The 21,730-nt window shown below is 38.7% G+C and overlaps 1 protein-coding gene across 1 annotated transcript; it reads left to right on the top strand.

Annotated features, from left to right (window-relative positions):
- The first annotated feature begins 1,134 nt into the window (after positions 1-1,134).
- LOC121878958 (tenascin-X-like) lies at positions 1,135-13,924 on the top strand. Its single transcript, XM_042385409.1, has 6 exons — positions 1,135-1,260; positions 3,071-3,298; positions 12,204-12,380; positions 12,481-12,705; positions 12,957-13,403; positions 13,499-13,924. Exons 1-6 carry the CDS (start codon positions 1,135-1,137, stop codon positions 13,922-13,924), a joined length of 1,629 nt encoding a protein of 542 aa, XP_042241343.1.
- The last annotated feature ends 7,806 nt before the right edge of the window (positions 13,925-21,730 follow it).

Below are 21,730 nucleotides of genomic sequence, written 5' to 3'. Positions count from 1 at the left end.
ACGAATTACCACGGAGCTGTGAAAACCTGCCTTCTCTCTGCTGCCAGTGTTGCCCTCCCCACTGGTGGTGTGAGTGACCCACACTCCAGCTGGAGAGCAGCTATAGCGTGATATTCCCGACGTGGTTTGAGCTCTTTTCCTTCTACTACTATTTTTTCCTTTTTTTTTTCGCTCTGGCCTAGGGACTTGCGTCCTCAAAAGTGTATTCGTCCTGCGGTCCCCCCTGTAACTATTCACCTCCCTCCCAGGAGATTGTGAACACGAAAGGGGATTGGGGCAAGAACCCATCCCTCTGCCGAGTCTATCCAGGAAAACCGTGACCGTGTGGGTCCACCTGGAAAGAGGGTAGCAATCCTTATCCTTACCCAATAGGCACAATCAGCTCACGTCTATAAGTGAGCAGTCACATACACTAGGAAGTAGGTTTCCCCAAACGGGGCTCCGGGAGAGACGCTCAGGAACTACTCTACGACCACCTGGCCATCAAGTGGCGGTGGGGAGTGTTGAAATCCCTCTGCTACTTACTCAACCGTAATAGGTAGGCTCTGAACAACAGAAAAACCTCTAAAGAAGAAGAAAACACCACTTAACCACCGGCAAATCAACATACTACATAATATATGGTGCAGATAAACGCTTACCTTATGGTCAACTAGCAGGAACCCCACAACATGTGTACAACATGGATGACTATGCGAAGAAGCAATTCAATATTTTAACAAGCATCCTTGGGAAAGTACGAAAAGGTTTAGTAACCTCACGAGCTGAAATGATCTGCAAGCAACATAAAAGCGCTAAGCCTATAACACTCGAAATAGGTGACGCTGTAATGATTGAAGTGCCTGAACACATATCAAAACTTTCGCCAAAAGTCATAGGTCCATATCTGATTAAAGAAAAGGAACGTGGGAATAAATTCCAAATAGTTAAGCCAACAACAAACGTCACAGACATAGTACATGTACATAGAATGAAGAAAATCAGCAGAGACTTAGAAGAAACCCCTAATGTCAATCAATTAGATCCTATTTCTACTACAACTGTTGCTCAACAAAACTCACTAATAGACCATATGTATCGTCAAAAAAAGCGATCAGCAAATAAGAAGAATTACTTATCCTTGCCCTTTTAGGCATGGTTTGTATATCACCACTCCTGTTGGAATGGAATGCTGTAGCAGCAGCCGCATCCCCAGCAGAGGTCATCAAACTGGGACTTTTAGTTGCCCCAGTGGGCAAAGTACTTATGGTAGAAGATTGCGTAAGTTTCAAGAAGCTGCTCCATGGATTACTGCACATTCCTGTGCACCTGAAGCAGCTATGAGCACCCTGCATGATCTCAAATAACCACCAAACATATCTACAGCCTTTCAACAAACCAACTCGCTACAAATTGTCTTTATGAAAAGTCTTTTCAAGAGCACCATGCACTCCAGGGGCAATATACCAACGTCTTATGCAGACATCAAGACGAAAGCGCAAGCACAGCGACATCTAAAACAGGGCATTTTCAACTTTATGTGCCTCATAAGTAACATGTTGTTTGGGACGTCCACGGCGGAAGATATTTAAAAACTGGGGAAAGTATGACTGCAGTTTCACAAGCGGTCATAAAACAAAAAAGGGCCAATGCATAATTCTTTTTTTTTTGGCACTCCCCTACATCCTTGTGTAAGGTGAAGCACAGAAGCGTTTACAGAGCTCAACAGTGAAGCATGCTAAGTTTATGCTTGCCTTTATTTCTCATGAGTTAAGGGCGTAGAAGCCTGAAGAGTCAAGGGCGTAGAAGCCTGAAGAGTCAAGGGCGTAGAAGCCTGAAGAGTCAGTGGTTTATGTCATCAAGTTATTAAAAGCTCCAACAACTCCCTGAATACGAATTCGCAACTTTCGGCTTACAACAGGTGCCTACTTTACTGCTAGGTGAACAGGGACTAATGGGGGCTAGGAAGTAAGTCCAAACAACTTCCACCAGCCCGGGAATCGAACCCGTGACATCTTGCTTGCGAGGCAAGAACGGTACCGCTTCTACCACCGGTCCGCCTCCAATGCATAATCTGATAAGGCGATACAGTCTCTGGACTGTAAGGTGAATGCTATTATTGACGAGACTAGTAAACATATACGTAATGTCTATGGCTTAAAACAGTCAGTGCCTGATCTGGAATGGCTGGTATGCTTTACAGATTATTTGCATGCAACCGAAGCATCTATTTAAGGTCTTACAGTAACATATGATATGGCCAAAGCTGACTTAGTGAATGCAGGTTTAGGTCGTGTAGACACACAACTTTTATCAATAGGCCAACTTATTGCCGCTCTAAATGTATCTGAAAGTATCATCTAACTTCTGGAGCATGAAGTATAATTCTATTACTCCTTGTTAGAAGAATCCTTAACGCATTAGGAAGTGCTAATACACAGTCTACTAAAATCAGAGAACAAATTTAATTCATGGCACTTGGAACCCTTTGCTATAAAGGCAAATGACGATCTCCTAGTCCTTAACAAACAGACGGAACTAAATTTGGTTTCAGACTTTACATTAATTGTGGTGGATAAGCATGACGTACTGGATTATTGTAAGTCATCTAACTTGCACTTGCACATCTTTCCCCTAAGCCTCCGTTTTCACATGGGTTGTAAAAGCTAACTGTGAGCTAGTCATAATACAAATTAATGCTTCTACAGCTCTGCAACAATGTGAATACACTCCAATACCTCACGGCTTAGTGATTCATGCGCATGTCAATCATGTGCAATATTTTTACTTCCCAAAGCCGACCAGTGTCTTAATCATTTGCTATCATATAGCACCAGACTATTATGAACGCAGCAGTAATGCAATCTCAACCTTGCCTACACACCATCATTTTGCATTTATGACAAATATTACTTCCGAACTGGTTCCTATCCCACTTTTGTTGAATAGCAACTTCAGTACCCTACATATTACCCCGCCCAGCTGGTTTTCCACCACAGAACACCACCGTCATGGGCCCAAGATGGATTGACGAGAAGCTAAACTGAAAGGCCAGACAGGTGTTACAGCTCGCCCGGTACGTACTGACCAGTCGACACTTGATAGGTTGGCAGCGCTAGTGGAGGCACAGCAGCTGCAGGCAAGGGAGAGTCGTGCCACCATGCAAAAGCAGCACCAAGCCGCCGAGGAAGCTTCCAGAGCAGACCGTGCCACTATGCAGGCGTTAATAGCACAGGCCTTACAGGCGCATGGTGAAAACGCTAACATTCTGCCAAACGCCATGTTGGGCAACCCTAACACCGGGATCCCAGATGCTTCTGTGCGTCCCAGGCATGGCAGCCCTATGCACCTGTACCTCACAAACTCTCCCCAGATGTTACCCTCAGGGAATTTAAGATATGGCACGGCGCTTGGTTAAATTATGAAGAGCTGCTTCAGCTGAGGAACCAGCCGCATCGGACGCAGCTGGCTCACCTCAAATCGTGCCTTACAGTGCACTCGAGATGAGATCTACCCTAGCCCAACGCTATCGAGGTATCCGAGGAAGACCACACCGGGTCATTGAAACAAATCCTTGAACTGATCAAGGTGCATCTACAGCAGCAGCTGTCACCCTAACTACCAGCAGGATAGTAAACCATATCAACATGGGTAGGTCTCGCGGCTCATCCAGCAGTTTTACCAGTCTGTCCATACACAGAACTTGTCTGACCCGTGCTCTTGCCTCTGTACTAATAATCCCGTAAATCCAACTGTTATATTACTCATCAACGCCCACCAGTTTGCATCAGAAATAACTTATGGAATCCAACCAAAATTCCTGGAGATACTCTTTGTATGATACTGAACACGAAAATGAAAATGAGAATGCACAAAATCTATTAAAACTTGACCTAACCTTACCTAACCTACGTAACCTTACCTAACCTACTTAACCTCACCTAACTTGCTAACCTGTGCATTATCGTTTCAATTTTTTTAAATTACTATCATCCAAACAACATCTTTAGAAAAAAATTAGCGAATTAAATCCAAAATAAATCGTAATAATTACGCCCGATGACATGGTCGCTCGTTTCTTGACCTGTAAACAAAGACCGCTTGCGCTCCAGCATGGCAAACAATGTGAATCAAAGCATGGCTACCACAGGAGATGCACCGGCGCCATAATTATGGCAAATATTTTATTTATTTCCCTACAAAGCAAGTAGAGACGTGAAATACTGCCATAAGGTAAGTGTTTTCAGTTTTTTTACCTCATTAATTCCATTTTCTTTCATGGCCCCTATCAAGTATTTTATGATCGAAGGACAGGCTAAGAAAAAAATATATACTACAATGTTGTCGTTTCGCTTTTGTTACTCATTATCATCCGATGAACAACTGTGGAAAATATGAACGAAACATACAAACACGTTCGGGTGCTAACCGTCTGCTCCACCTTTACCCTTCTTTTTGTTCCTCTATCTCCCTATATACAAATCAATATAGAGCTCTGTGGTAGACCTTCTCCGAATCTACACGAATTACTTTCTGAGAAAAGAACCATTCCTACAGTGTAAACCTGACACTAGTAATGGCCGTCTTCCTCCTCCCATTTCACAAGACAAAACTGATATATCGCAAAAAAATATTCCTTCTGCAATTTGTTTGTGTCTCGAGGTAAGAAAATTTTTATCCTCTATGAATAAATTTCGTCAGGTAGCTTCTACGGCTGTAACAACATCTTGAATATTACCAAAAATAGTAAAAATACTCACTGGTGGTCTTGCTGGTGGCGTCATCCCGAGGTCACTAATTATTACGTAACCGAGATCACGATTTTTCACTTTACTAATATCACTAATTTTCACTTAACCATGGTCACAAATTTTTACTAAACTGAGATCACTAATTTTGGTTTAAATTCGGAAAAGGTCAACCATGGAACTCTATACTGATTTGTATATAGGGAGATAGGGTACAAAATATAAGAATACTTTACTCCATAACTTTTTCATCGGGCATTTATATTTTTCGAGTTTTACTGACTTCGATTCGAGGTTTGGTTCTTCAGGTTCCTTTGTTTTTTCTTTTGTCTTTATGGGTTAGGTTAGGTTTACACACAGGGGCTACAGAGGGATAGAGTCCCTCTTGGCTCGGAGGTTAGGTCAGGTCCTTCTGGTTGCTTTGGTTAGGATAGGTTAGACATGTGTATTAATTTTTAAGAGTCATTAGGTTAGGTTCTTGATGATCTTGCTTGGCAAAATTTTCTTTCCTCCACCACTTGTAGGATGTTCTTGATAACCTGAAGAACTTTTCTTCCGGTAAAAGGTCTCCAAACACCTCTCCTTACCCCGCACCTGTTCTTAAATATTACACTTTCTGTAGTAGTTAGGTTTCGCTAGGTTTGGTTTCGTCAGATTTTTGCGTGGTGTTTCTCCAAGGCCTCGCCCTGCACTTTTTAAAGTAAAATTGAAAAGTAAAAAAAAAAAAATCAATTTCCGAAAAAAAACGACAAAGTAATTATTTAGAATATTTACTCTATTTCCATATATTTAAATCAATACAGAGTTCTGTGATTGACCTTTAACGAATGTTTAAGCTAATTTTCACTTAACCGAGATCACCAATTATCACATAAGCGATATCAATAATTATCACTTACACGAGATCATTTACTATCACTAAAATGGGATCACTTATTTTCACTTAAGCGAGATCACTAATTATGACCTAGGCAAGATCACAAATTATCACTCAAGCGATATCGCTAATTATTACTTAAGCGAGATCTTTAATTATCACTTACCGAGATCAATTTTCACTTTAGTTATCACTTAAGTCGCATAAACATTCCGTCAGGTATCTCAAAACAATATCACTGAAGATGTGATTGATAATAATGATATTTCTACCAATAAATTCTTAAATACGTTTGAGAAAAATTTGTTTACATTACACCTGTTGATTTTGGCATTACACTTTAATCTTTCTCACATTTCCACACCACAGCTTTTATCTAAGATGATTGTAGCGTCATCATTCAGGAAATGGTTTACAAGCAGATGCGGAAATCAGTTCCTAGTAGTAAGTTATGTGGAAGACAGTAAATGGTGTCGTCTGGCCGGCTCTGGTTGGTAACTGAAGGACGGTCAAGTTGTTCAACAGTCAACACTCCGAGAACATTCGTTGTATTGCTAAATTCTACAATTGTTTGTTTATTTCATCACCACAAGTTAGTATTCCGTTATTGTATATGAATAATATTAACAAAATAAATATAAATAGATGGGTGAAATAAATCTATTAGGTGTCATAATTATGTCTACGTAGTAATAAATATGGAATAGCTTATAGGAAAATTATGGGTACAAATTTTACATGTTTAGAAAGCCAGATTTAGCAGTTCATAAAATATATTTTTTACGATCTAGTGAAACATAAATGATTAAATTTATACATATAATAGTACTATTAATACTAGAACTAATACTGATATTAATATTATGACAACTATAGGAAACTTTTCGTGCTTATGAGGCAGTATGGCGACCAGAGACACTTGTTAAACCTGACATAAGATTAGGTTTTGAATAAATTATTTTAGGCGTATATATGATAGCTGTTAAGTCTACATAGGCAAACGCTGCTAATTCAAAGGGCGCAACGGGCCATTGTCATTATCATTTTATTATTATTATTACTTTTTTTTAGGAACACATCACCTTAAAGAGCAAAAAGTTATTTATTTTTTTGTTTCGTGATCAACGACAGCTATAACGCTAGGTGTAAATTTGTGGAAATATATAACATGCCTGTATCATAGCTGGAATTTTGGTTTGTCTCTCCCTGTAATTATTTATTATTTGATTAATTTATTACACCCAGGGGGCGACAAGCCTAGTCACAATTAAGACCATGCGGTCTAGCACTAACAGCGCTCGTGTTTCGTATGACACTATTACTTATGATACAGAGATAGGGATGTGAGTTGAGGATAATGGGAGTTAGCACCCACCAAAGCAGGGGGTATGTATGAGATTTAATGTAAATTATTATGTAGGTGGTTGTCACGGGAAACAAGCACACAGGGGGTGGAGACATCAAACACGTAAAAAAAAACGTGTGTATCTACAATATTTACAATCTTAATATTTTCCTCGTGATTTCTTCCACACAATCCAGGATCTTTGGTCTTCACTCTCGACAATGCCCATTCCAGGGTCTCTTGTTGGGGCAACCCTTCAGTCCTTTACCTTGACTTGTCGGCTCTCGACACCCCTCCCCACAGCGTCAACACACCAGGTTGAATCAAGCCAGCGCCATTGATGATCGACGACGAAGAGATTGTGTTCTCTAAACAAGGCAGGTTGCTTGGCCTCACCATCTTTCGGACGTGAAGGACAGACCAAAGATAGCCAAAGTTGCCGCCTCCAAATTAAAACGTTTTAAACTGATGCCTGAGAAGATACAAGTCCACCTGTACAAGGCGCTGGTGAGGCTTGTGCTGGAGTACCCGATTCCATGACAAAAACCCAGTGGACAAAATCCCAGCGGACAAAATCCCAGCGGACAAAATCCCAGTCTCATATAAGATTAATTAATAAGATTAGGTGTAAAGACCATTCGCCTGTTATCATATTAATAATATGATATTATATTATATTGTATTAAGGTATCGTATACAATTTTTGTGGCAAAATAAAAAAAAAAAAAACACGACAAAATAATAACACCTATGATTGTTGTTCCATAACATTTATATATTGAATATTGTTTATTGTATTAATTTGCTTTAAATTTGTTTTTAAAAGTTTGTTTCTTTTTATATATATGAGACATTTATGAAACTGAATTTTATTTTATTTATTTTATTTTATTTATGAGACTCGAATTTTGAATGTTAAATTTGTTTTTTTTAAATATCAGACTTTTATTTATAGGACTGGGATTTTGTCCACTTTTGGGATAAGAGGCTGGGATTTTGTCCTGTAACCGGAGTACCCACACGTCCCACTCGTCACGCTCGGGAAGACCAGACTACATCAACTACAGAGCTTCCAAAACAAGTGTCTGAGGTCAGCCAGTGGCCAAGCGCCACCCTTCCAGGAGACAGTGGAAACCATCCACTTGAGAAATAAAACAGAGGCCCTCAAAAGCAGGTTCCATCGCCTAGGGAAGAAGGTTTGGGAAAAGCTGGACGACCCTCACAGCCTAGACCACCTACGCGTGGAAGACATAAACGGAGGGCGACCCCACGCCTGGTGGCCACGGAGTCTGCCCTCACTGCAATAACCCAACCCGCGACTCATCTATGTCCGCCACAACGATCCACCTTAGATTAAAACTCAGGTGATATAAGATCACATTTAACAAATCATAAACTAGTGAGTCCACAATGTAATACAGTAATAAAATTTTAATAAACATGTAATTGTAAAATCAAACTACCGTAGTCATTGTCTACCAAATTAGCCATTATGCAACCTCATCCTAAATCCTAAGTTAGCTTAGTTAGCCAACAAACTCTGTAATATGTAAATCAAGGGGTGTCGTCCCCCTCCGTTTAACTTATTAAATTTATTTTCCAACCTCCCCCCCCCCACCCCACGACTTTCTGTCATGACTTCTACCCTTCATGTCTGGCTGTGCATTGAGCCCCAGCATGCCTTTTATCCTTTCCCTATCTTAACCTAAAAAAAGAAAATAAAACCTATCTTTGATTTCCGCGCGTCGTCTGGAGATGTAGACGAAGCGAGAAGTAACAGCAGACAACTTGTCCTCAGCAAGGTCCCGGTCGAAGAGGAGTTTGATGGAGTCAGCTAGGGGGGCTGGAGGTAAAGGAGCGGACCGAGAAGCGGCCAAAGAGGAAGTGGCCCTAGAGATGGGATGCCCGCGGGCTGGAAGCTGCACTTGGTCGGGTGGGTTACATGCTCCCAGTCCAGCGGTTTCCCGCGTTGTGTGCAAGAGGGTTGATACGAGGGACCCAAGTGCTAAGAAACAAGTCTCTGTATTCTTGGGGATTTGGAGGCAGGAGACGGAGATTCTCTGTTGCTGTCTGAAGTGGACTCCAAGGGCGTTTGGTCGCGGTAGAAGTCTGGTGGCTAAGTAAAACAGGAGGTGGCCAAACTTCCCCAGAGGGCATATCCTCTTCGCTTAGCGGTTGGTTGGCCTCCAGGTCGGTCCGGAGTAATCCATAACGCCCTTGGACACCATGACGGGCAGTGCACAGAGCGGTGGCGACAACGTCACCACAGCGTCGCTGCCTCGTCACACAGAGTGATGGAGAAGGGTAAAGGGAGGTGTTGGGGGTGGTTGGGTAGTTTGACAAATACGACACTATCACGTCACACTTTTCGTACTGTGCATGCGCAGGAGCGAAAACAACCGACCAGAGTATCCAGGCAGAAAGTCCAGATATTGTATCCAAAATACCGTCTACACAGAAACTTGAAATTTCACAAGTGACACTGTACTGATAACTGGGTCTTACTGTAGTTCACTGCACAGACTGGAGGTAGTCGACTCACTAGATTCGTCAAAATTGGGTATTGTAGGGAGTGCTCACTCACAGCCTTTGTTGACATGTCACGGTGCGCACGTCGACTTTTACCCTGTCATATAGACTGTTGCTAGTTTGGTGAGCAATTTTAGTTTCATTTTGCTCAATGTTTGCTTAATGCGATGGATAAAGTCTTTATTTTTGTGGAAACGCTAAACGCGTGTTTTTTTTTGTTTTTTTTTATTACGACAGTTTTCTTTTGAAAGGCAACAAATATTGAAGAAACTGAAACTAAAATTTTTGCCAATTGTTACCTGAAAATGTAAATGGGGGAGCCCCCCAAACCCCCTAATTTCTAACCTAACCTAGAAAATCCTAACCTAAACTAACCTTGACTAACCTTTGTTTGTAGGATGAGAAGGACCAAGTGATTTCCTTGAGGAAGTGGTGCAGGCCATACCGTACCACACGCTTGTTTCTCGGGTTTGTCTTTTGGGGGGTCATGACAGAAACTTGCTCTATCTTTCCTCAGTTTGCAATAATTCAAGGACTTCTCGCAGTTTCTTTCAGTGAGTATGACCCCGTGCTTTTGAAAAAAATCCAGGTATTGTTGCAAAAGTCATTTGGTATTTATTTTTTTAGAATATTATGGTTACAATCAATAGTTTAGAGAATTGTAAGACACTTTTCTTCTATGACGTTTCCTTCGTAAACAACTTATATATTCCGCGGAGTCCAGGGGGGTGAGAGAAACGTCAAAGTAGAAAAGTGTCTAAGAATTGTCTAAACTATTGACTGCAAACATAAAATTCTCAAAATTTAATCCCGGGTTACATGGAAATTTACCAAAATACACAGCACGGTCGTCAGAGCTACTGAAGTGTTCTATAGTTGATTAAGAGTTAAATTCACATCAGTCACACGTCATGACTTCTGTCTGTGATCGTGGAATTGACTCGACCGGCCAAGGGAATGGCAAATTCTCTCAAATTTGAAAATTTCGATTTACTTCAATGTCATTGGCTGGCCGAGTTACGTGTTGTCACTCAGTGAAGTCACAGAGTGGGCTGGTGCGGAGAAAGATCAAGACAAAGACTAATCACACCAAGTCAACCCACACACAGGTGACAGAGCTAATTATGTGACGTTATTAGCCGCAATCGAAGAAAACGGTGGTAAGGGACTCGTATATTATATTATTCACGGGTGAGACCACCCCACTGTATTAGAAGATATTCTTGCCATATTTCCTGATCTTTTCATTCCCTATCACACACTGTTTCAGATCGCAACTTGAACTTCTCATGTTATCATAATTTTTATGATATTCCTATTCTTATTATTAAAAAATTATTATAAATATAATTATTAATCCTCTTCTTCTTCTCTTTATTATTATTTATACTCTTATTATTTTTCTGCCAGTATCAGTGTAAAAGCCATTAAGTAATCATAGGCATATTGGCTAGCGATCTACTGTGGAGGTTTTCAATTTATCAATTTGGCCACTAGATATATTACAGATGACTAGGCGATACAACAGTTTCAAGCAACAAATAAGTACTAATCTCTACACATCCGGTTTCCTAGCTGAATGGTACAATTTAGGGAATTTAAATTTAAATCTGCCAATAGCTCCCAAGTATTGCCCTTCCTCCTGTTGCACCCTAAATATTTGCTGCATGCACAATAAAATCCACTTTTTTCTCTGCTTTTCATTCTTTGGAAATCGACGAAATATCAAACTTTCATCAAGTAGTCTGTAATTTGATATGCATCCAGATACAGCGCGTTTATCAGTCATTGTCACACCACGACAACCAGCTGGTAACTGAGGACCACCCCCCCTCCCAACGGCCCGCCGACTAAATAACATCATGCACAGCAAAGGACGAATTTTCGACTCTAAGTGGGTTGACTTGGTTTAATTAGACGCTGGATCGAGAGTTCAGAGAGGCTGGGACGATACTAACTTCAGTCGATAATTTTCCTCACTGACAAAAACTTCTCAACTCGGAAGTTGAAACACACATTCTTTGTCAGCGTTTCCACAAAAAAAAGACTTTAACCATTGCATTAAGTATCAAATATCAAACAAAATGAGACCAAAATTGTCCACTAGACTATCAGCATTCAAAATCAAAATATATATATATATATATATATATATATATATATATATATATATATATATATATATATATATATATATATATATATATATATATATATATATATATATATATATATATATATATATATATATATATATATATATACTGTATGTGTGTGTGTGTGCCTGTGTGTGCACAAAATCGCTCAGACCTGTAGTACAAAATGGGAATACCACCCTTATATACGGTAAAACATTCTAAGCATAACTTGTGTTTTAGTCAATGTATTTATAAAATTACATACTACGTTGCACCTGCAAAAGTAACTCCTTAAACCTCCTCCATCCCTCCAGCCCCGAACACCCTACTCAACCCTTATAACCGGCCACCAGGTTACACACCGACTGAGGTTCACACCTCACAAAAAGGGTGGATTGGCAAAGTTGAGTGTACCAGTCTCAATGTGGTCAGACCGTGATGTATGTGGTACTGGTAATGTGGTCAGACTGGTGATGTATGTGGTCAGACACCAGGTCACACACCGACTGAGGTTCACACCTCACAAAAAGGGTGGATTGGCAAAGTTGAGTGTACCAGTCGAAAAAGTCCCAACTGTATGTGGTCAGACTGGTGATGTATGTGGTCAGACTGGTGATGTACGTGGTCAGACTGGTGAAGTATGTGGTCAGACTGGTGATGTATGTGGTCAGACTGGTGATGTATGTGGTCAGACTGGTGATGTATGTGGTCAGACTGGTGATGTATGTGGTCAGACTGGTGATGTATGTGGTCAGACTGGTGATGTACGTGGTCAGACTGGTAATGTATGGTCACACTGGTGATGTATGTGGTCAGACTGGTGAAGTATGTGGTCAGACTGGTGATGTATGTGGTCACACACAGACTGGTGATGTATGTGGTCAGACTCGTGATGTATGTGGTCAGACTGGTGATGTATGTGGTCACACTGGTGATGTACGTGGTCAGACTGGTGAAGTATGTGGTCAGACTGGTGATGTATGTGGTCACACTGGTGATGTATGTGGTCAGACTGGTGATGTATGTGGTCAGACTGGTGATGTATGTGGTCAGACTGGTGATATATGTGGTCAGGCTGGTATGTATCTGGTCAGACTGGTGATGTACTGGTAATGTATGTGGTCAGACTGGTGATGTATGTGGTCAGACTGGTGATGGTCAGACTGGTGATGTGCGTGGTCAGGCTGGTATGTGTGGTCAGACTGGTGATGTATGTGGTCAGGCTGGTAATGTAGTCAGACTGGTGATGTATGTGGTCAGACTGGTGATGTATGTGGTCAGACTGGTGATGTGTGTGGTCAGACTGGTAATGTGGTCAGACTGGTGATGTATGTGGTCAGGCTGGTGATGTATGTGGTCAGACTGGTGATGTATGTGGTCAGACTGGTGATGTATGTGGTCAGACTGGTGATGTATGTGGTCAGACTGGTAATGTATGTGGTCAGACTGGTGATGTATGTGGTCAGACTGGTAATGTATGTGGTCAGACTGGTAATGTATGTGGTCAGACTGGTAATGTATGTGGTCAGACTGGTAAAAGTCCTGGTCAGACAGTCATGTGTGGTCAGGCTGGTAATGTATGTGGTCAGACTGGTGATGTATGTGGTCAGACTGGTGATGTATGTGGTCAGATTGGTAATGTATGTGGTCAGACCAGTGATGTATGTGGTCAGACTGGTGATGTATGTGGTCAGACTGGTGATGTATGTGGTCAGACTGGTGATGTATGTGGTCAGACTGGTAATATATGTGGTCAGACTGGTAATGTATGTGGTCAGACTGGTAATGTATGTGGTCAGACTGGTAATGTATGTGGTCAGTCAGTTATGTATGTCGTCAGACTGGTGATGTATGTGGTAAGACTGGAGATGTATGTGGTCAGACTGGTGATGTATGTGGTCAGACTGGTGATGTATGTGGTCAGACTGGTGATGTATGTGGTCAGACTGGTAATGTATGTGGTCAGACCAGTGATGTATGTGGTCAGACTGGTGAAGTATGTGGTCAGACTGGTGATGTATGTGATCAGACTGGTAATGTATGTGGTCAGACCAGTGATATATGTGGTCTGACTGGTAATGTATGTGGTCAGACTGGTGATGTATGTGGTCAGACTGGTGATGTATGTGGTCAGACTGGTGATGTATATGGTCAGACTGGTAATGTATGTGGTCAGACTGGTGATGTATGTGATCAGACTGGTGATGTATGTGGTCAGACTGGTGATGTATGTGGTCAGACTGGTAATGTATGTGGTCAGACTGGTGATGTTTGTGGTCAGACAGGGGCGCACCCAGAAATTGAGTAGGGGGGGGGTTCCAAATTACTGAGAGGAAATAATCTGAGGTTGAAATGGTCAGACCGACCCCACCCTGGGTCTCGTGCTCGCAATTTTACCTGGCAATACTTGGTAAACGAAGGCTGTATGTATAGGTGATTGTGATTGGTGGATCTGTTTTTGGCTGTATCACTGTCAGGATAAATATTAAACAAACCAAATGTATAAATTTGATAATAATTAACTATTCATTGTTATTTAAGGTCATGAGAAGTTTCCAAATGTTCGTATATTTGCTTAGATAATGAAGGAAATTTGATGTGAGAATCTTGTAGCAGATGTGGTTGTAGTTGAGTTGCTAATTCATTTATATGATTTCCTTCATTATTTAAGCAAATAAACGAACATTTGGAAACTTCTTATGACCTTAAATAACAATGAATAGAGATGAATAGAAATAACAAAGTAACCATTGATTAATTAAATTAACACACAAAAATAATGGGAGGGAGGAGGAGCCCAAGAAGATCGGGCCACTCTTCAACTGCACTGGATAAACACTATACTTGAATACTAATCGAAGCAAACAAATGACACAAACCTGCCCATAGTTAGGGTTAGGTTAAGTTTAGTTAGGTTAGGTTAGGTTAGGAAAGACTAATACACTTTCTTCCTTGATCCCTAGATGACAGTGGAGTTTTAACATGCTAAATAGATACCTAAGATATATTAAGACTCATAATATCTAACTGTTATTCTTCGTAATTAATTAGGAAAATGAAAACTAATAACTCTGTCGTGACCCCAGATGAGAGGAGAACTTTTCATCCAACTTAACAAAAGGAAATATAATAAACAATGAAAGCAAAAGATGAGTTTTACCAGTATTTAATAACTTGATCGCCATAAATTTCAGATATTTCACTATGATTTTTGTAGCACAGTTAAAAAATATCCTTTTGACTAGGTGGTGAGAATAATGGCTACTCTAAATATAGCCCATGGGTAAATATTGTACTGAAAATTTACATTATAATGAAAGCTTGTATATATAATTTTACCGTCATAAAAGGGAAACAGAGGAACAAGAGTTTGAAAAATATATTATAAATGCTAATAATACGTCTAGTGGTTTATTGTTTAAAAAGGGCTGATCATTGTATTCCAGTTTCTTTAGTCCTATTTCTTTACAGTTCATTTTCTTTCCAGTCTATTTTCTTTACAGTTCATTTACTTTACGGTTCATTTATTTTATGGTTTGAAACTTTTTCATTGCACTCTATCGTCAGTGAGGCTGGAAAGGGAAAACCAAGTTGATAATATTGACGTCATGTTCAGAAAGTTACCAAATTGTTACAGCAAATATTTTAGTTACTATAAACTAAAATTTTGAGATCATCTGAAGATTATTTTACCTGATGATTAAAGACCCTAATGGTACCTGCGGAAGGGGGATTAGGATAGGGTAGGTTAGGTTTGGCTAGGTTAGGTTAGGTTAGGTTAGGTTATATTAGGTTAGGTTATAGTTGATAAGGTTAGATTAGATTATACTAGGTTACGTTAGAGTAAGTAAAGTTAGGTTGGATTAGATTAGATTAGGTTATATGAGGTTTATTTTGGTTTGGTTAACTTAAGTAACGTTAGGTTAGGTTAGGTTAGGTTAGCATTCGGAAGTTTAATCACCACGTAAAGGAAGCTAGGGTGCCTGATCTTCATGTAGTCGTTATTTTCCTACTCATTGTTTACAGGTAAGTGGATACTAATTAATACTGGCGATGCATTATGTGACCCAGTGACAAATGCACTAAAAAACATCCTCTAGAATTCAACAATGCCAAGAGCTTTATCCCAGTGTCTGATTAAGTAAATGTTTATTGTAACTTATTTGATGATTGGTGTTCACGTAAGTCGGATTAGCTAGTTTTATGTTTTATATTTTGTCACCTATGAAATCCTCTTTTGTTTTTCATGAAGTGTTCTGATAGATTTATGCACATGTTAACAATATGACTTCTTTAATATTCGAATACTGTTTTTTGTATGTCTTCGTATGTATGAAATGTATTTATGTATGTATGTATGTATATATATATACGTATGTATGTATGTATGTATATGAGGAAAAAGGCATAGAATGGGAAAGAGAGAGAGAGGGAGAGAGAGAGTGAGCACTATCTTTATGGTGATCTTAGGGGCCACAGTGGTAAAGGGGCAACAGTGACACACTTTGCACCAACTTCACAGGAGTCTGGACCCTCATTCGAGCTCCCTCATTGCTGACGCCTCTAATTGTATTTTCCACCCATTATCTTGCCTTCCCTTTCTCTTCCTTCTTCCTTCCTTCCATTCCTCTCTCATTTCCCCCTTTCTTTCCTTCATCCATTTCTCACTTCCTCCCTACCTCCTTCCTCCGTCCATTCCCCCATTCCCCTCTCTGCTCCTCCCTCCCTCCCTCCTACTTTCTTCTCTCCTTCCAAACCCTTGCAGAGTCGTAGACTTATTCTGCCTACCCCCCACTCCCTTCCCTTCTTCTATCCATCCCTCCTTTCCCTTCCTATTTTCTCCCCTTCCTCTTTCTTTCCTTCCCTTCTTTCCTCCCTCCCTCCATCCCTTCCACTCAAACTCTCACACACACACACACACACACACACGCGCGCGCGCGCGCGCGTACAAAATTCTGATTTTCTCTCTCTCGCCTTGCAAAAAGAAACAAAAACATCCTCACAAGAGTTAAATACATATCAGTTAAGTTACAAGAGGCGGCTGGTTGGATTGACTGAGGTAGTAATTGGTCTAGTGTAATGTAATTACTATAGCAACATCATTAGCTCTTCGTGAACAGCCTAATTACATTACAGTATTATTTTGATTATTACCCGTTTACTCTCGTTCTCTTTTGTTTATGCTATTTATCCTTGATGTAAATTGTTTGTTTAACAACTATGAAACTGAAGGTCTTTATTATTATTATTATTATTATTATTATTATTATTATTATTATTATTATTATTATTATTATTATTATTATTATTATTATTATTATTATTATTATTATTATTATTATTATTATTTATTATTTTTATGATAATTATTATTATTATTATTATTATTATTATTATTATTATTATTATTTTTATTATTATCATTATTATTATTATTAATATTATTATTATTATTATTATTATTATTATTATTATTATTATTATTATTATTATTATTATTATTATTATTATTATTATTATTATTATTATTATTATTATTATTACTATTATTATTATTATTATTATTTTATTATTATTTTTATTATTATTATTATTATTATTATTATTATTATTATTATTATTATTATTATTATTATTATTATTATTATTATTATTATTTTTATTATTATTATTATTATTATTATTATTATTATTATTATTATTACTATTATTATTATTATTATTATTATTATTATTATTATTATTATTATTATTATTATTATTATTATTATTATTATTATTATTATTATTATTATTATTATTATTATTATTATTATTATTATTATTATTATTATTATTATTATTATTATTATTATTATTATTATTATTATTATGTATTCTGTGTTTGTTTTTATGTGTAATGTAATCCTTAATATTCATTGTTTTTTTCCCCGCTTGATCACGCTGGCATTATTTTTTTTTGCGTTTTTGATTCACAGGAAAAAATTAAAATATTGAAATGAGTTTTACATTGATGAAAACATTTTAAATTCTAGTGTGATTTTTTACCTGTCAGTGCTTCATTACTCTTGAGGTCATAACAATAGTGATTTTTGTTATTGTATATATTAGTGTGGAAAATACTGTAAAAATTATGTTTATAGTGAAAATAATTATTATTTAGTCTAAGGTGTTTTTAAATTGGTTTAGTTTATTTATGGTTTACTATTACTGTAATATTTATCTTTATAATACCTTTCTCGATACTTTATGAGGAGTGAACTCTATTTATCATATCCGCTCTAACATTTTTTTGTCATACACATAGAGAAAAGAAAATTATCTTTGTTGCGGGGATGGTTTCATATCCAGTCCACTTATATTCTAATATATTTAGTCCCTAGCAGGCAAAACGACGGAATTTGGTTGGCTAATGCAGTGGTTCCCAATTAGTTTTAGCCACTAACCGAAAACAATTCTGACAACGATACTCAATGCCCCGACATAGGTTTGTCAACTGTTTATTTTCATACTATTTTTGGTCAGGGTCACTTTCTTCATCATCATGATTTACATTTTTGGAAATAAACCTTGCTATTTAGTTTTCTTTTCTTTATTGTTAACTGAGTATTATACAGTAATTACAATACTGACTATAAAATACAAGTCATTGAACTGACAAGAACTTTCACTAATGAGCAAACTGGCCCCTTTGGTTGGTGACCATTACTTGAATGCGTCCAGTCTGTTTCTATCTATACTAGAGATGCTCAAAAGGGCCGAAAATCCTGCCTCAAAGAAATATGTTGACCCAAAAGGTAGGAGAATTTTTATTGTGCATGAACTAGCCAATGGAAATTCCTTGCGATGAATTGTCCAGAAAGACGACAAATTCTTTGAGTCAAATTCCATTTGGATTAGGTTACTTGACTAGAGTGACTAGACCTGTCGTGTTCAGTACGCGAAGCAGATGCAGTTCCGTCGTGGGAGAATGTGTCTGACACATGAATGACCAGCGGTTGTGTATGGAATCAAGAAGCAGGGAAAATGTGGCTATGGGCCAAATGCAAGAACAGCCGTCGTGTGCACAATGCTTTAGTATCCCGATGGGCGTTATGCAAGAATCACTCAGCAATTTTCGTGGTGGTCTCACCCCCTCCCGATGCATACTACGATGGAACTGTTATGCCGAGGCACAATTTCGTATTATAATTTTGTAAAATAGGTGTTTTGATTGTTTTGTCCCATGCAGAAGTTATTTAGGCAAATTTAGTGAAATTTTCGTGTATATATTGGTGATTTTGATGTATTAATTATGTAAGAATAATCTAGAATGTATTGCATAATTTTGTTCTGATTTACTTCTTATTTCATGCATAGATCATTCTAGAATTCGCCAGGCGTGTCGCGAGCCCACCTCCCACCTCAACATGGGTTTACAAAGGGAAAATCTTGTCTAACAAATCTGCTGAAGTTTTTTAGGAAAGTCTTCGAGGTAGTAGATAATGACGAAAATTACAATGTTATTTACTTAGACTTTAGCAAAGCTTTTGACAGAGTACCGCATCAGAGGCTTCTGAGAAAAATTAAGGCTCATGGCATCGAGGGGAAAGTTTTAAATTGGATAAAATCATGGCTCACCGATAGAACGTAGAGGGTCAGCGTAGATGGTGTTAAATCTGAGTGGGGCCGTGTAACCAGTGGGGTTCCCCAGAGGTCAGTACTAGGCCCACTCTTGTTCATAATCTACATAAACGATCTAGATACTGGGATCAGCAGTGACATAAGCAAGTTTGCGGATGACACCAAAATAGGGCGGCAGATTAATTCAGGGCAGGATGCAAATGCATTACAGGAGGATCTAAATAAACTGCAGGGGTGGTGTGAAAAATGGCAAATGAAATTCAACACCAGCAAGTGCAGCGTACTTAATATTGGAAGAATAAATACTGATAATGTATACAGCCTTAACAACATCAACCTAGAGAAGTCGACTTGTGAAAGAGACCTACGGGTACTTGTAAGCCCGGACCTACGGCCTAGAAAACAGTGCGTTTATGTTCGAAATAAGGCAAACAGAGTATTGGGTTTTATGTCTAGAGGTGTAAGTAACAAGAGTGCAGAGGTCTTATTGCAACTATATCTTGCGCTAGTTAGGCAGCACCTCGATTATGCGGTTCAGTTCTGGTGCCCCTATTATAGAATGGTTATAAATTCACTAGAGTCGGTGCAGCGAAGAATGACAAAAATGATTCCGGGACTTAGAAACCTTCCATATCAGGACAGGTTAAAGAAACTTAACTTGCATTCCCTAGACAGACGAAGAGTGCGGGGAGATATGATAGAAGTATTTAAGTGGGTGAAAGGAATCAATAAAGGGGATATAGATAAAGTTCTTATAATATCCGAGCAGGATAGGATTCGGAGCAACGGATTTAAGTTGGATAAGTTTAGGTTTAAGAGGGAGATAGGAAGGAACTGGTTCACAAATAGGGTGGTGGACGAGTGGAACAAGCTTAGTAACTTTGTAGTAAGTGCTGGAACGCTGGAAAGTTTCAAAAAGAGGCTGGATAGATTCATGGATGATAGAGAGTGGTAGTAACTCTCGACAGGAGCTGCCATGCACAGGCCAACCGGCCTATTGCAGACTCCTTATTTTCTTATGTTCTTATGTTCTCCCGCGTCTGGACATAGCTAAAATGCTCTAGACATCTGCCGAACCATGTATAAGCGACCCCGGGCTACCTAGTCAGTTAGTCGCTCTCCTCTGTTGCTAGTGTAAAGACTTAGCCTAGCAGAACAACTGAAGACAATTGTTGTGCAAGTATTGTGGAATTACTGTGATTAATATAAAGTCAGAAGACTGAGGAATTGTACACTGGTAGTGGGCTGACTATATAATCGAAGTGTGGAGTCAAGCTGTGAAATACTGTTTATTAAAGAAGACTACAGTGCACAAGTGTGTTTCTGTGACCTGGTGGAAATCTACCTGCCTATTGTTTGCCTGTACACTGATACCGAACGTCGAAAAATTATCGGAGACTGGCGGGACAGCCAGTGGTAATTCGACAACTCATACGATATTTCGACTGCTTCTGTATATACGACCCTAGCCGTTGGTAACCAGTGGTGGAAGCTGGGTAAGAGGTGAAAGGAGGGTCGTAACAGAACTATAGTTTGAAACCAAAAGAAAAGAAATAGAAGTGGATGTACAGTCTCGTTCAAGAGTCTATGAACACTGTTGGAGACAGCTAGCAACTCAAGGCCGTTTGTGTACTTTAGTAGGTAGCATAACATAATACGAAACAACAAAACCCTACCATTAAATTAAACAACTGGGAACTAAGTAACCAATCACCGATCACTTTTACATTTATTCATAATTTTTACCACGAGTTCGAAGAATCTTGAACGAGACTGTACATAAATTGTATAAATCTGCAAATGAATAATATTTTTTATAAGATATTCTCCATATGATACAGTATATGAAGAATTTTATTGTTCTTTTTAAAAGAATTCCATGTTTGTATGGGAATATCCGCCAGCCTCTTCTCACCTCATTGACATTTATATCCTCCAAATTCTCCAAACCATCATTAAAGATAAGCCTTTAAGATAGCTAATCCAAATAGGAATGCATGGAAGTCAAATTATGCCCTCCCCCCCAAAATCGTAAAGGGCTTATTGGTGAGTGGTAAGAGCTGCTCCATCTGGGGCGATGAATGTTTTCCTTTTCGCGAATAATATCGACCAAATTTTCGTAATGAACATAATAGATAATTGGCCAACACTACTAAAATAGATAATGTATAAGTATGAATATTTAGTAGCCTAAATTTCATATTTCCAAATAGGCCAGGTCACCAGTACCAAGTAATTGCCAGGCCCTAACATATCAGCTATGTGTTTCATTTGTTCATCAGTTTAACCACAACTTGTTACTAATAACATAAATTCATGTTTTTTTTTTAATTCCCTTAGTGACTCAGTGTATTACAATAAAGAACTACCTTATCACATTAGGTGCAATGCTTTCTCCAGGTAGCTTATCTTTGTTTTGGTGTGGTGGTAATAATTCACTGCCATTTCCAGTTTTTGCATATGTGTCTTTTTCAGGTTTTTGTTTTTATTG

This window comes from Homarus americanus, unplaced genomic scaffold (genome assembly GCF_018991925.1).
Source record: "Homarus americanus isolate GMGI-L3 unplaced genomic scaffold, GMGI_Hamer_2.0 scaffold4060, whole genome shotgun sequence".
Classification (NCBI taxonomy): Eukaryota; Metazoa; Arthropoda; class Malacostraca; order Decapoda; family Nephropidae; genus Homarus; species Homarus americanus.
Note: the sequence above shows the minus strand (reverse complement) of the source record. Positions and strands in the feature narration are given on the sequence as shown.